Below are 15,502 nucleotides of genomic sequence, written 5' to 3'. Positions count from 1 at the left end.
ATTAGATTCAACATCAGTGGATCATTTAGTAGAGAGTCGTTAATTCTCCATCTTACGGTAAGGCCACATTCTGGTGATGCTTTTAATCACAAGATTATTGAGGTATGATTTGAAAGGGATATGCTGCCCATATTTTGCCTTTGGGCAAATTATGAAAGGTCAAGTTGCCAAGGAAACAAAACTAAGATATTATTGCTAATTCCTGAGTCCAAGAGTTGTCTTTCCTGATCATATCATTTGCTCAACATACATGCTTAGAAAAGATACCAGTTAACAGTATCTCTGCCATTTAGTTTCATAGAAAATGGCTTTATAACTCTTTGTCTTCCAGATAGGGTTCACAGTGGTGATAAGGCTCACCAGAATACTTGGCCTCAATGTAACTCACAGATTGATTGCTTTGATAGCTTACAGACATGGTAAATATTTTTCCTAATTTATAGGAGGGAAAATAAGAAAGGGAAGGGTTAGGATTTACATATTCGAGGGTAGCTGCAAAGTTAAGATGTTACCGGTTCTGACTGTCTAATTTACTGCTCTTAGAGAGTCCTGATGTTCATAAAGTGAAGAGCACTTGATAACACAGCTTCATTAAGGCACCTCAAGTTTAACACTCGGAATCACAAGACCCTGAAATTTTTCTTCTGGTCCTAAGTCAGACCAGTGGCAGAGCCAGAAAGAGCTCTCCAGTATTTGCTATCCCTGCTGTCTTTATTTATTTATATATTTTTTTAAGTTTCCAGTTCTCAGTGTTAGAGGACTGGCTCCAGTGCAACAAAACCTGTATTGAGTAGTAAAATGCTGTAATGGACCTCTTCCTGTCCCTCTCTCCCATCCATCCATAAATGTGTGTGTATGTATATAGCCTGTGTGTATGACTTGGAGTCCAATTCCTTGTCCTTCCTTTGGAGAACTTGTGAAAAAGGAATCATTTTATTCCCTGTAGCATCAGCATCTGAGATTGTGGTAGATTCTGCCCCTAAATTTCCATTCTGAACTGTGCTGTGTCGTAGGGCACTGCATAATGAATACGACCCTGCCAATCAAGACACTCTGTTTTATATCACTTATTACTAAATTGAAAATGGTGTTTTACTACAGCAATAAAGGGCTGGTACAGCATGAGGTACATTTTTATACAACTCTATGAACTTTGTCATTGAAAACATTATAGCCTTGAATTTGAGAGCACAGTGGAAGGCAATATAATTTGATTACCTATATTAATCAAGTAGAGTACAACATATAAAACCAGTAATGCATAAGTCTGACTGGAGCCAGATAACCCTCTTGTGCATCTTAGAAAGATTTATTTTCAGTAATATAATTCATTTGACATGAAAGTATCATAATTGCAGTTGCTAGGAAAGATTTCTTTCTTTCCTTTTTTAGGGAAAAAAACTATCATGCTTTCAAGAGCAGCTTGTTCTTTTAAAGCTCTGCTTACTGAAAACTGAAAACAAAGATTTGTTTTTGTAATTGTGGTAATTTTTCATTAACCAGCTCAGCTAACAAAGTGGTTTGTTTTGAATACCATTTTTGCTTCATAAACAAGCATGTTAGGTGTGAATTAAGAAGAAATTTATTTTAAATGTACATTGGTCAGCAATGGGACCTTGCCATTCCCAACATGTGCTGCTAAAAGCTGGCCAGAAGCTGAGCTTTTTGTTTTCTGGGCAAGTAGATTGCATTAACGCTGAGGAGAACCTCCATACTCAGCTCAATGAGAAGGCTTTTGATAGTTAAAGACACCTAATGACTTTGCAGTCCATGAAAACCCATCTTATTATTACATGGGCAGTAGTGAGACGTACTACTAATGGTATTACCATGAGTTGCTGTTTATGCATTTTATTGCTGTGTGTGGCTGCAAACCAGGCATGTGTGTGGGCTGGCATCTCACAGCTGATAGAGCAAAAATCACAACAGGTTCAGAAAGGACTCCTGGCTGTGCCGCACCTCCTGATAGAGCGGGAAGAGCTGTCTGCTTAACACATAGTCAAGGTATTTTCCATTTATTCAAACAGACTTCACATTCAGCTTTGTTTACAATTACCTACTGAAAAATGAAAAGTTTATGTAATTGAAGGTACTCTCACTCCATGACAAATACACACTAGTTTGTTCCATCTAATTACGAGCAATTTTATCATTGTGCTAACAGTGCTGGTTACTGATGAAAGGCGATAGAGCTCATACCCAGACAGACAGTGTTTGTCGTCCCATCTCATTTCTGGTCCACAGTGCAGGAAGTTGTTTACTCCCTTCTTCTTCTTCAGTCTTCTGTTCGTTCCCTCTAATTTCCCCTCCTGTTGAGATGTTTTCCTCTTTCTTTTATTCTCTAATCGCCGCAGCCTGGATTAGCCATACAGGGGCTGTCACTGCCGCGGAGACTTGGACGTGATGTAGCTTGAATTCACAGATGACATCTATCCACACATCTAAGTCTTGCCACATGAGTCGTGGAAGAAAAACACACATTAAAAGATTCTGTAGTGACAACAGAAAGGATAGATGTCCTCAAGCCTGCTGGGAAAGTTTCAGGACAGTTAAGCGAAGGATACTTGTGTTGGTGTCTTTGGATGTGTACTGACAGCCCTTGGCTTGATCTTTGGGGTCGCTGCTGGTCAAACTACCTTCGCAGTCTGAAAGCAGGAATGAGGTAGCAGGCGCCTTCTTGTAAATCATTACACGTGCATCAATCATTGACATTTTGAGAGCTGACAAGAACAAATGAGTAACTAGGGGGGTTGGAAGAAAGGAGCAGATGTACTAATGTAATGGGGACCCCTTACAATTTCACCTGAAATAGCAAATATATATATTTGTAAATAGCTTAGCGTTTGTCATTCAGTGGTCTGAAGAACTATTTTCCATGTAATGGCATAGGCCTTACAACTTCTATATTTAGCTTTGTCATGACATAATTCTGTGAAAGCCGATAACCCTCTGTGATATTCCCTAATTGAATTAGCTTGTAGCTTCTGCTATAGTCCTTAGATTATATTTAAGACACCCAAATGTATGCCCTGGGCAATGGTTGTCCTCCGTTCCCGAGTACTACCAACATCAGTATTTTTAAGATCTTAATGGAACAAAAGAAAAAAAAGTCATTGTATTATTTTTAATGACCACTGCTGGAAGTTTCCTAGCTCTTGGGAGGTTTAGTATGGTGTTGTGTATTTTTTGGTTTGTTTTTTGAGTTTTGTGGGGTTTGTTCTTTTTTGCTTTTTAAATCTTTTTTATTTCCATCTTGGTGAATTTCTTTGTTCCAGGGTAGCTTGCCTCTGGGGAAGTGGGGCATCCATCCCTCTAGGTTTATCCTAAAAGCAATGGCTGAAGTCTTAAAGCACATGCTATGAGAGTTTCCCTGGAGGAATAGGTCTTCTGTAGATAGCTCATGCATTGTGCTAAGTCCTTTCCAAATCTGAATATTAATGTTCAATAATGCAAACATTAATGGTAGATATTGTAAGGGTTGTATTTTTTAGCCACAGCATAAACCCTGCTATGAGTTACATAGCAGTGTAATTACTTAATATTAATTAATATATTAATTATATATAAGTACTGTAAATCTTGTTCCTGACAGGAACTTCCCTTCTTAATAGCTAAGGTGTTACAGAGCAAAGCAGCTGATTGGCACAAGCTTCCCAAACCCACTGAATTAAAAATGAACCCTACTTCATTTTACTGGATTACCATATGTTGAGAACACAGTGGGTGTTCACAGTAGTACTTTAGATTGTTTTCCAGGTCCAAAGCTACCAAGTAGCCTGCTAAAAATAATATTACATGTAGCATCATCCTGATATGTTTCAAGATTTGTAACCTGTCACCTCAGCTTCACTACAGCTGAATTCAAACCAACTTCAGCAGGCTCATCCTGACAGTTCCAAACAAATGGTTACAAGACAAGGTAGAGGTTTTCTTTCATCCTTAAATGATGCCAGATTCTGGAATTAATCCCCACCTCTGAGTTTTCCTGTTAGAAATTTCTGGGAGGCCAACTTGCATTTGAATGGAAAAATCTGTGTAATGTTTTGAGAGAAACTTCAGAGTCATGAGGTGGGTGCCTTCATGCATAACCCCGTGTGATCTTCTGTTGCTACACCACTTGGACTTACAGGGGGAAGTAAGGAGGAAGGAAGTTGACAGCATGGGAAAGAGCAAAAGTGTGTGTGTGTGAAATTAAATCTATAAATGAAATAGAGATTCATGTGAATCAGCTGTTAAAAATCACAGCAAGTTTCCTAACCAGAAATCCATCACCCTCATTCCGGATGGTGACTGTTATTAAGCAGGGTACTAAGGTATTAAGAAATGCTTTTCCTACAGAGTTCCATGCTGAAATTTCCTTCAACCGCTTCCTGCAGCTAATAAGGGTTCTGCACTAAGGGAAGACAGCCATGCATGTTCTCCACTAAATAAATATGTAAATGAAACTTCCAAACAGAGTTACATACCGTGCAGCCAGGGAGCTGAGAATAACTAAGCGGTTTCCATTAGAGCAGGGGTACTTTAACAAATCCTGTTATTTTGTAGTGGCTGAGTACTTTTTGGTGACTCCATAATGACGTGGGCACAGCAAAGAAGTGGACTAGATTTGTAGTTCAAATAGAAGAAGAAAACTGATGTTTATAGTAAGTGGGAAATTACTAGACAGTTCATTATGGTTTAAGTGGCTTTTGGCTATATCCATATTAAGTCCTAAACTCCTTAATTTTAAAGAAGGTTTATAACCCCCCCCCTCCAAGCTGCAGCAGCCTCTCAGTATTGTAAATAATGGCTTTAAGCCACTTTTCTTCTATTGGATGTATCCTGTCCAGGCATCCTTGCATTAAACACAAGTAGAGTTTCTCCGTGCTGTGCATCACTGCGAATTCTCTCACGGTCTCTGCTCCTCCCTGAACCACAGCAGCCATGGCAGCGGGGTCCTGGTCGCTCCAAAGCAGGAGGCTAGTGGTGAAGGGGAGGCAGCAAGGCGAGAGGTCTTTTGCAAGAAAATGGGGTCAGTCATAGCTTAAAACTGTAGAATAGGAAAGTAATTGATGTTTCTCTAGATCCTTGGTGAAAACCTATATACAGCACTGAAGCTGTAAGGTCTCTTAGTGTCTAATGAAAAGAACATGAGTGACAGGTTAGACAATGCCCAGGCAAGGGGAGAATGAAAGGAACTTGTGGGTGCTTCAGAAGAGGGGCAAACTGCTTCTGTTTTCTTGTTGGAGTCTCCTCCATTTCGTAAACTGGTAAAATGTAGTTGAGCCCTTCAACTTCGCACACACTGTCCTTTCAATTACCCAAGCGTGGTTGTAGGACCACACCACCAGACCCATGTGGAGATGAGCTGAGAGATATGGGGGTGGAAAAGCTTCAGTTCATTATCTGCTTGGCACTTGCAAAGTCTGGGCTAAATTTTGCCCATAATTCACACACTTGTTGGTATAAATGTAGGTGTTGTAAATGAAAATGACCTCCTGCATTGTGCAGTCTCTCTCTTAGTAGGCCATTATGGGCTGAAATTAACCGTAGGATTGTATGCATGCGGCTGTCTGTCTGTGGGTTTCCCAAATCATCCATCCCACGGGTACCAAAATTCTCCAAGTGTGGATATAATGAGTCAATCATGATCAGTAAATTGACTTCAAGGCAGCTATATCAACCTACGATTAAATACTTAGAAAGAGCCCAAATAGAGAGAGAGAGAGATTATATATAGGAAGAGATATATAGTATGAACATAGTTCTATTTTTTTCTAAGCATAGAATAGATGGATTCTGGAAAATACATCCTTAAATCATTCAGAAGTTACAGAAAATCATTGTACTGGTGTATTAAGGTCCAAAGTAGTAGGTGAACATTGTAAACCAGTGAGAAAGGCTCTCCTGAATTGGAACAAGCATTGCTGTGTCAATGGCATCAGATGCAGACTTTGCTATTTTTAATCAATGTGTTTTTATGAAACATTTAACGTAGCAGCACTCAGCTGGATAGACTCCAGTAAATGTCTGCATTATGGAAAGATATATTTACCTTCTACTTTGGAGGCTGCAGTAGGAGAAACAAGAGAAACCTGGTGGCTCTTAACCTTTTTTCAAGATGGCTCTCTCATACGAACTAGGCCTGGCTTGAAAGTAGGCAACTGTAGATATTACTTCACGGATCTCAGGGAATAATTTGTGATTACCCCCTTTCTTTTATTCCAAAAGTGTTTTCCAGGTATAGGTGTAATAATAAAGAAACCATTTCCAGCATAAAAGATGTGCTTGTCAAACCACAGCAATGATTTTCCAGTTGCTGGCTTTTTTAGTTGTGCAGCCTTCTAATATTTCTGCTTGAATTCTTTCACGACAGAAGCAAATGAAAATTACACCGTGGTTTTTAGGTCTCTGTTCCCTGATTTTTGCTTGTCATGTCATGAACTTCTTCGAAGCAGTGAAATGGCAGCCCATCTCCCTGAGATCTCCAGACAGATTTCTAAAGTTGTCTTGTTAACAGCTTGTCAGAAACCTACATTTCAGTCTCGCTGAGTTTATATCATGAAAAAAAAAAAAAAAAAAGTTGCTGGAAATTATGATTTTTACAGGTTCTGACATTTTTCTAAAGAACTGAAATGCTCAAGGCTGCTGTCTCCCTTAACAGGCTGTGCTGTTTTGGGTAATATTCTGCGTTGCATCAACTGAACATCAGAGCAACATTCAGTTTCTTCCCTTTAACATGTTCTTTGAATTATTTAAGGTGTTTTGATGTTGGCTAGAATTTGTAACAAAGTCCTCCAGCTTTTATCCTAAAAAAATCAAAAAGGCTGAGATTTTTTCCTTTCCCTCCCTCCCTCTTCTTCCTCTTTTCCAGCCCCCTCGCCCCCCCCACTTTTAATAGATCCTTGCCTGGATCATCAGGGGACTTTCTTTTATGTCGTACAGCATGAAATGACTTAGTCAGGGTCTTCCTGATTAATTTATGAGTGCTAAGGAAAAGGGAAGGGGGGGGGGGGGGGAAACAGTCCTTGAGGGATTGACCCTAAGCTGCAGCAGATCAACTCAATTTTATGGAATGAAAAGAGACTTAAACAGTATTTTTAGCATCGGTTCTTGGGCCCACGGAGGCAGGGAAGCTCCTCATGTCAGGCAGGCTGAGGCAGGGCGAGAGGACCCATCTCTCTGGGCGGCTGATGGAGATGCGTTCGGCTCTTTGGAGGCACCAAGCATGTCTAGAGTTAAAACTGTGGCAGATTGCTGGATTAATGTTCTCTGCCTCTGAGGGACAAATGCTCTTTTTTTTTTTTTTTTTCTTCTTTTTTTCCCTCCCCCTTGCTCCCTCCTTCCCTACCCTGGGCTTGCAGATGACAGCTGTTGGTCACTTAACAAAATGTCCTCTTGATTGCTGCTTCACAACAGGGGCCCCCTCAGACCAAACAGCACATAGCCCATACAATGCATCACTGCCCCTCAAAATTAGTTATAGTGCTCAGGGCTATTCTCGGCTGCCATAGCTAATACTCTCTTGCTGTTCTTCTCCCTCCCCCTCTGCAGACAAAGGCTCAGCCTATACATCTGTAGTGCTCATAACCTCCCCCTTCCCCCAGCCAAATGCCGAGCAGAGAAAGGGAATATATATATATATATATATATATATATATATATATATATATATAAATTGCTGCCCTGAGGCTCAATCTGTTTCTTACAGCTCTACCCCAGCACTTGGAAGCCCGAGCTGGTCTAGCCATAGGGAGGCCCTGACTCATTTCATCAAACTGTCAGGGAGGCAGTGGAGCTAAGAGGGCTCTGCTGCCTGGGGCAAGTTCAAGTCAACATTCGATTTCCGTCCTCCCCCCGGCCCCCGCCTCGCGCTTGGACACTTTCTGCGCTCTGGATCTCAACTTCTCCCCGAGCTGCAGCAGCTCACAGCTTCTTGCCAGGAGGAAGGACTTGTGGGACCTTATAAAGGACACAGTGGCAAAATTGCTGCAATAAATCAGTGGCCCTCTGACACTTGGCGGTAGCTTAATGTTTTGGCACTTTCTTTCCTGTGTATGCCTCAAGTCCCATTAGCAGGCTTTTCTGTCAGTCTGGCTCATGATAAAAACTCTCTCTTCCTATCATCTTAAGCAAGCCCCTGCAGACATGAATCTGATGCCAGACTTAATAGGAAACAACACCCTCCCCCTGCACACACAAGCGCGCATCCATACGCACTGCTGCTGCGAGCAGCTCCCGGCAGCTCCCGGGAACTTAGCTCAGCAGACGAGGCCGGGGGAAGGGCTCTTAAAAATACACTCAGTTTTACATGTTCTTTTAAAACAAGCATTAACAAACCAAGATTTAAGCCTGATTCTTCTCCGAGCCTCTTTATTAAAAGAAAACTCAGTAACTAAATATGGTTGGAAATAATAAGAGAGCAGTAAACATAGCCATCCTCTGGGACTGAGTGGGTGTGCAAGCTCCAAAGTATCTACACAGTTCATATATTTTATGTAACTTTTGCATATATATTCTACCCTTCCAGTTTGCATTGTAATATTATAGACTGTATAATTAATATTTTGGGCTCCACTTTTTCTGCTGTCATCTTCCCCACGCAATGTTATTGGCAGGTAGACTGGTTAGGTTGCGTGTCCCTCCAAGCTGGAATCCATTTTTTTTTTTTTCACAGGTCAGCTGAGATGTCTATCACTCTCCTTATATGCATAATGTAAATAATAGCTGCAGGTATGTGTATAAAGAAAAACAAGCCTTTCTGTAAGCTATTTAGGGAGGAAGCTCTAACTTCTGTGCTGTACAGTGGCTGGCACAATGGGGCCCTGTAGCCTTGAGGCCATGTAGGCACAACCCAGATCATAAACCTCTGGGTTTGGGTGGAATAGGAGATACTGCATTTATGTGCATAAGCTGAGGTGAATTCTGCACATTTCTCAAAAGTTCGGAGGGTGTGGCCCCATTTCAGAGTTCTTTGCACCTGACGACATAACGCTGAAGTGCTGCCAATCTTGTTGCAGCCTTGCAAGACTTGGATTGTTTTTGTTTTTGTTTCTTAGAGCTCTCGTTCCTGGCATGATTCAGTTATGCGACAATCTGATTTCATGTTAGTAGCTTTATTATGTGAAGTAAAACTGGCTGATCTGGAAGTTAAAATGTTGAGGGCAAACAAAAAGAGCCAAAGGTTATTTTCATGGTTCCTAAACACATCAGAAAACAAGATCTGGAATCTCAATACAAATAACTGTTATACAGACCCTGCCACTTTCTGAGCAAATGCCTCTGGGAAGAACCCTGTGCCAATGGAGGTGTCCCCAAACACAAAACCTAAACGCATCTTCTGCAGATACTGTTTTATTTTTGGTTGGTTGTTTTTTTTTTGTTTGTGTTTTGAAAAATCTGTGCATAACTTATCCCAGGCCTGCTCCCTTGCTATATAAATAGCTAAAAACACACTAGAGCAGTGCTAGTTGCCTGGATGCTGTGGTAGAGGCAGGGATGACACTGCCAAACACCGCTGACTCAGGGTCCACCAGAAAGCCCCTGCTGGGGAGATCACAAATCTCTGTTGTGCCTGTTGCTGTTGCTTGGAGTGATCTGATCTATGCTCGTGTCACGTGAACCATAGTGGGCAACATTCAGGTTCCTATTTCAACTGAAGCATGTTTGGGAAGAGTTAGGGGGTTGGTTTGAGGTCACTGCAGGTGTGCTGCTAGTGGCACCTATGTTTCTGCAACAAGAGAAGAGTTTTCTCCAAATACGCAGTTTCCTGTGTTTTACACTAGCCACAAGTCCATCTCTTTCTTCACCATTGAGATGATTTGCACAAGCAGGTACTGACTGGAATGCATCATAACTCCTTGCCCAGTGGAAAAGTCATGATGGAGGAGGCCACAGGGCCTGGTCTGTGCACATGGGAGCTTTGTCCCTAACTCCACAGGTCTTTTTTACAGCGCACTGGGCCGATTCTACCCGAATTATTTGTTGTTCCTGCTTAACTCTACCTTACAGGAGGCTTTTTTGTGACTTGAATCTGTCACTGCAAGAAATTGTTTCCAAAAAGCGGCACAATTAGGGGTCGGCTTTGCAAACATTCTTGGTGGCATTGAGAGGCAATTGGCACAACCCAGTGAATAATCCTTTTACAAGCCTTTATGAACCCGGCACAATGGCTGTTTACAGTTTCGCTTATAGACCAGGAGTGTTAACAGGCCTTTAGAAAAATCCAGGTAATTGAAGCTTTTGTCTTTCAATGAGCCCCCATAGCTGTCAACAGTTGCCATTCTCCACATTTTCTTTAACTTTTTTGTTTTGACAAGGGCTTTTGTCCCTCCACAGCAGCTGCGTGGGAGGTGGGCCGTGGGGCCAGGCCGCATTCCTGCAGCAGGAACCAGCGCAGCCTCGGCTGGGCCTCGGCTGGGCCTTGGGCCTCCTGCTCTTCAGTCCAGAGCAAGGCGTCTTTTTTAGACGCCCAGAAAATCCTCTGGGTCAAAGTAAAGTTTCTCCTATGACTTCATTATTCATTTAAACTTCCTGGCCATACAAAACATGAGCGGCAGCCTCTCTTTGTTGACCCAGGGCTTGATCAGGGAGGGAGGTGGAGGCGAGGAGAGCGGAGAAGAGAGGGTGCAAAGATACTTGAGGCTGTTACCACAGAAACTGAACCAGCCCATTAAAATTTGCTGTTTTTTACCCCCCCGGAGAGATAGGGTCAACAGTGGTTCTGTTTTTCGCAGATCTCCCCGGGCGGGTTTGGTTTTGCTGTCGCTGTTTTTTCGGTGCTGTGCATGTTCAGCAGCCTGCGGGTTCCTGTTTCTGTGTGCCTATGTGGGAGCACATTTCTTCAAATTAAAAAGACGAAAATCTAAATGAATTGTGAAGCTTGGGTTTTTTCACCAAAGCTGTTTGTTTCCTTTAGGAGTCAGTGGGAGATTAATGTGAGTTGGTAGCTGTGAGCCTGGGTTTGTTGCAAGCTCTCCATTTCCCAGGACACTGTATGTTAAGCAGAAATCCAAATCTTATAAATATGTGTGCTAATTCCCCCGCCATGTTCTATCATCATGTAGACTACTTAGTAGCTTTCGTTTAGTGTAAGACTTCATTCTTACATGGATTAAGATGTGGTATTTTGGTGGCTTAAAAGCCACACTGTAGGAATCTCTACGCCTGTTCTGGGATGGTCTCTGTGTGTATGTCAGCCTTCGCGCACTGGGAGAGGGCAGCTATTTCATAACGTAAACAAGAAGTTATGCAACTTGCTGTCAACAATAAAGCTTTTAAAGCACCCGTCATGCAATCACAACCGCATGGGTGGGATCCATGTCTGCCCAGAGCTGTATTTGCATCCACAAGCCCCACTGGCTTCTTCAATTGCAAGACTGCAGCATTGGTGATAAAGCTAAGGAAGATGTAAGTGAAAATGAAGCATAATTCTTCATTGTCCTTTTCATTTTAAAAACAATTAATTATGGAGTATTTTCAGACCCTGAATGAGGAAAAAAATGTGTCCTCAGAGAGCAGATGTTTGCTTCATTCATATGGCTGTTTATAAAATTTAGCATGTGGATTTGATGGTTCACTTGCTTTTTTGCAACTTTTGCTTATCTACATAAGACAAAGTTGCATTTTGGTACAAAGCAAAATTAGGCATCTAAATAAGTCAATTCTGCACCTTTTAGCAATGCAAACCATCTGTAATGGGTTTTAATAGTCATTATAGACAGGAATTTTTGAGGCCAAATCTGCTTTCAAAAAGAATCTTCTCTTAAAAGCCAGAAAACCCCTGTTCATCCTTTTTTTTAAATAACATAATAAAGTAGGAAATACAGAGACAAATGTTGGTACCAAAAAATAACAAAACCACAGAGACAGAGACTAAAATACTATATTCTATTTGAAGAATAATGGTTGCTAAGATCCCCCCAAGTTGTTTACATTTCCTCTCCAATATTTTTAAGCTGAATTTATTAAGGTATACACTGCCATGGTTTTAGTAAGAGTTTTGATGATCATCTCTAGTGTTTTCTGGTCAATGTATTTGAGTTGATTTTTTATTATTATTACTTTACTGTTTTAAAGTCCCTGTAAAAATTAAAATTTGTGTGGATGTGACCTAAACATAAAATTTTAAGCAACACAACTTGAAAGTACTTAATCATTTTGATGCCATTTTTGCAAGAGGTGTAATTCCATCATAACATACTACAGTCTGAACTGCGCAAGGGTTTGAATTGTCATCAAAATATTCTGCCTCTGTCAGTGTGCAGGTGGAATGAGCGCAATGGTTAGAACGGCAGCTTAGGGGACCTTAGCTGTGATGAGGTTTAAAGAATGAAATAATACAGTCTTTGTGGCCCACACAACTGTGATAGTAATATTTCGGGGGAACACACACTCCCCACCAGCAGCCACCTGATTCTGCCTTGATTCAGCCCCTGGGTGGAGGTGAAAGGCTTCCCTTGAGTCAGCTGGCATTTCTCGGGAGTGTGTAAATAATAACAAGTGTAATGCTGTGACTGCATCTTCCTCCCCACCCCCCTTGTTTTTGATGAATGTGTTGCTTTGTCAGCACGAATTAGCGCTGTCTTGAGCAAGCACAGATGAAGCAGGTAGTGGGGCAGCCTTTGCCCAGCAAACCTGTTCCGGCATGTCTCGGTGGTGATGGACAATCAGTGTCTTGCCAGTCCTGGTGCTCTTCAGAGCAAACTTCTAGTTGTTCGTGGCCACAAGGCATGGCTTTGGGTGAGTCGCAGAGGGCTGATGATGATGATGATTTATCAGGACTGATTTTACTTCTCTTTGAATGTCTGGTTTATGAAACTGTGTTTCCTATAATAATTTTCATAAAGCTTAGTGATGGAAATAAAAATCTCCAAAAAGACACAAATGGCTTACAGGAAAGTATTTGCTAAAACATGGCTATCTGATGTTCTTGCCTCTGTGCACATAGTAATTGGCTAGGACTTAACACAGTCTTCAGGCATTAGCACTGGTTATTCCCACAGGACTTGGCCACCACTGCTCCCCAGCCCCTGCAGAGCAGTGTCCTGCCTTCCTGTAATTTATTCCATTTTTGCTTCAGGCTCTTATTTTTCCAGAACCATTACATATGCAGTTAGATCTGTGCACGTCATTCTAAACAGTTGGATTTCTCTGTGAAAACTGTGCTGTGGATCAGGTGGGGCAGTGTAAAACATGGTTTCATTTTGAAAGAAAGAGAGTTGTGCTTAGTCAAGACTGTAGAAAATCGTCTTCTTTAAACCACGTGTTTCTACTGCAGCTAAATGGAAGTAGGGAGGCAACTGGAAATCTGAGAAGTCTTAGATGCAGAATCTCTGTGGGAAACCCCTCTGCTGTGTCGTTGTCTTTCGTGTGCTTTTGTGTTTCAGAGAATTTAAGAGTAAAACGTTCCTCAACTGTTTGGGGTCAATCCCTTCATGTGGCAGGCAGAAGCAAAACAGATTAAATAGCCTCTTAGAAATCTGCAGAAAAGTAAGAATGTCACAGCTGAAATTTCTGCTTTGTAACTTTTGGATAAAAAGGCATGACAGGACAGATTCTACCTCCCTGCTCCGTGAGGAGCAGTAACTGGACAAAACGACCAAACAGATCTATTCCTTATTTTGCTCTAATGGCCCTGAAGCACGTGCGTTCCCACGGACCATTTCCACAGTTGTAGCTTGCTATCGTTGGCATGCTGCGTCCTGCCTTGTTGAACGAGTGAATTCGATAGGGTGGTATGGAAACCCACCCACGCCGTCCCCATCAGCTGAAGGAGAGAATTCCCATTGGGCACAAAAGCTACAAAACACACTGACCACTTTCTGCCTGTGTAACAGACAACAAGAGATTTATTTTTGTTCTCAAATGTAAATCTTTCTCAGCTCCAGCCAGCGGGGTGTGCATGTCCTGAACCATTCAGTGCTCAAGTTACCTTTCTGTCACTTGTGCTGTGAAAATAGAGCATTTCATTTTCAGAGGCTGTAAGAGACTTCACTCTAAAACTCTTTAAGTAAACACTTCCTCCTGGGATCGTGATCTGATTCAAACTAAAAAATGTACCAGAATTTATGATGTATTTTAATTACTATTCTTGGTACCGCTCATTAAATTAGAAATTGATTGCCAGTTTCACAGTTTCCTTGTTAGATGACAAAGTGCTTATCAAGGTGAAGCAGTGCAAAACTGTTACTATATATTCCACAATTTGGGATGATAAAAAGGCAAGCTTTTTGTTGTGGTGTTCATGTTACAGTTGTTATAATGCATAGCTGATTGTCTTTTTTGTTTAAAGTTCGCTGTCACCCATTCATGTATGAGTATACCATATTTTTGTGTAAAAAGACAGAAATTGGCTTTGGTTTATGCTAGCAATCTAAAAGGCATTACTGCAAACATCAAAAGTGTATGTTTCATTGAACTGAGAACATCATAAACATCTATCCGAAAGATTTAAGCAGATGATGCAAAAGATCTCTATACATAAAGGTGTTTCACAGAATCTTTTTTTCTCTCTCTAACCCACAGTGTGACAGCGAGAGTGATGTTGACGATAAGGTAAGACTGAATTTTCTTCTTTCATGTGCTTTGCTAGCTTGGAAATTCCCTCACAATCAAAATAAGAATGAATTTACAAATAATATTTTTCCTCCAGGCTTCATGTCAGATTTCAAAATATTTATAATAGAATGAAACAAGTATTGGATCAGATACTTTGTGGTCTTCACTAGCTTACAGAAAAGAAACTCTTGTTAACAGAACAGTCTTTCAATTAACGCCAGCAATTGGTGAGACCCGAGTCATAGTGTTAGTGCTATTTCAGAGGAAGTCTCCTCTGATAACTTGTCAGGAGACTATATTTTATTTATAGCAACCTTTGAAGATGGCAGTTCTGTAATCAGTTTAGAAGGTGGGACAACCAGTACCTACCCTCAAAGGCAGTGTGGTATCTGTCAAGGAGCGTTTTGTCATGTTGCTTGCATATTTATCACAGAGCAATGATTTTTCTGACCTTTTCTTTTGATACAGAGGTTGGCCATTGAAAGGTTGTAGTTGTGTGGTTTTGTATAGGGATTTCTTGTTTCACCTGTGGAAGGAGAACAGAGAAGTCCCGTGACATAGCAACAGTTGCACCCTGCTTTTAAGCATCAAATGTATGAAAGACTTGAGTATCCCTTGCTGACTTGTGTTCTGGCAGATCAGTCTTGGCAGTCTCGGGTTAGGTCTTCATCAAACTTTCATTATATTTTGGCTGTCCAGTCTCTTGCATTCATTCATGAGAAGCTGTGGCGCATGGGTTTCTACTAGATCAGCATTACAGAGGTAAAAACTGACTTCAGATAGCCCTGTCTCCTTGGCAGCACACTTGGCTGCAGCCATCCATTGGAGGTTACCGTGAGTTCAAGAGACTTCATTGAAAGCTGCTTCTGGTTAAGTCTTTTATTTTTTATTATTATTATTATTATTATTTTTAATACTGTTAGACCTTGGGAAGCATTAAAGTTTCTTGAACTCCTTTTAGAAA

At 41.2% G+C, this 15,502-nt stretch overlaps 1 protein-coding gene across 21 annotated transcripts in view; it reads left to right on the top strand.

Moving 5' to 3' along the window:
• FBRSL1 (fibrosin like 1) overlaps positions 1-15,502 on the top strand; it is a 514,295-nt gene that overhangs the window by 327,685 nt on the left and 171,108 nt on the right. For all 21 annotated transcript variants that reach the window (XM_035340845.1, XM_035340841.1, XM_035340842.1 and 18 more), the window contains one exon: positions 14,506-14,535. In XM_035340845.1, coding sequence (XP_035196736.1) covers positions 14,506-14,535 — 30 coding nt within the window. The remainder of the gene's footprint in view (positions 1-14,505; positions 14,536-15,502) is intronic.

Source organism: Oxyura jamaicensis, chromosome 15, assembly GCF_011077185.1.
Source record: "Oxyura jamaicensis isolate SHBP4307 breed ruddy duck chromosome 15, BPBGC_Ojam_1.0, whole genome shotgun sequence".
NCBI lineage: Eukaryota > Metazoa > Chordata > Aves > Anseriformes > Anatidae > Oxyura > Oxyura jamaicensis.
Note: the sequence above shows the minus strand (reverse complement) of the source record. Positions and strands in the feature narration are given on the sequence as shown.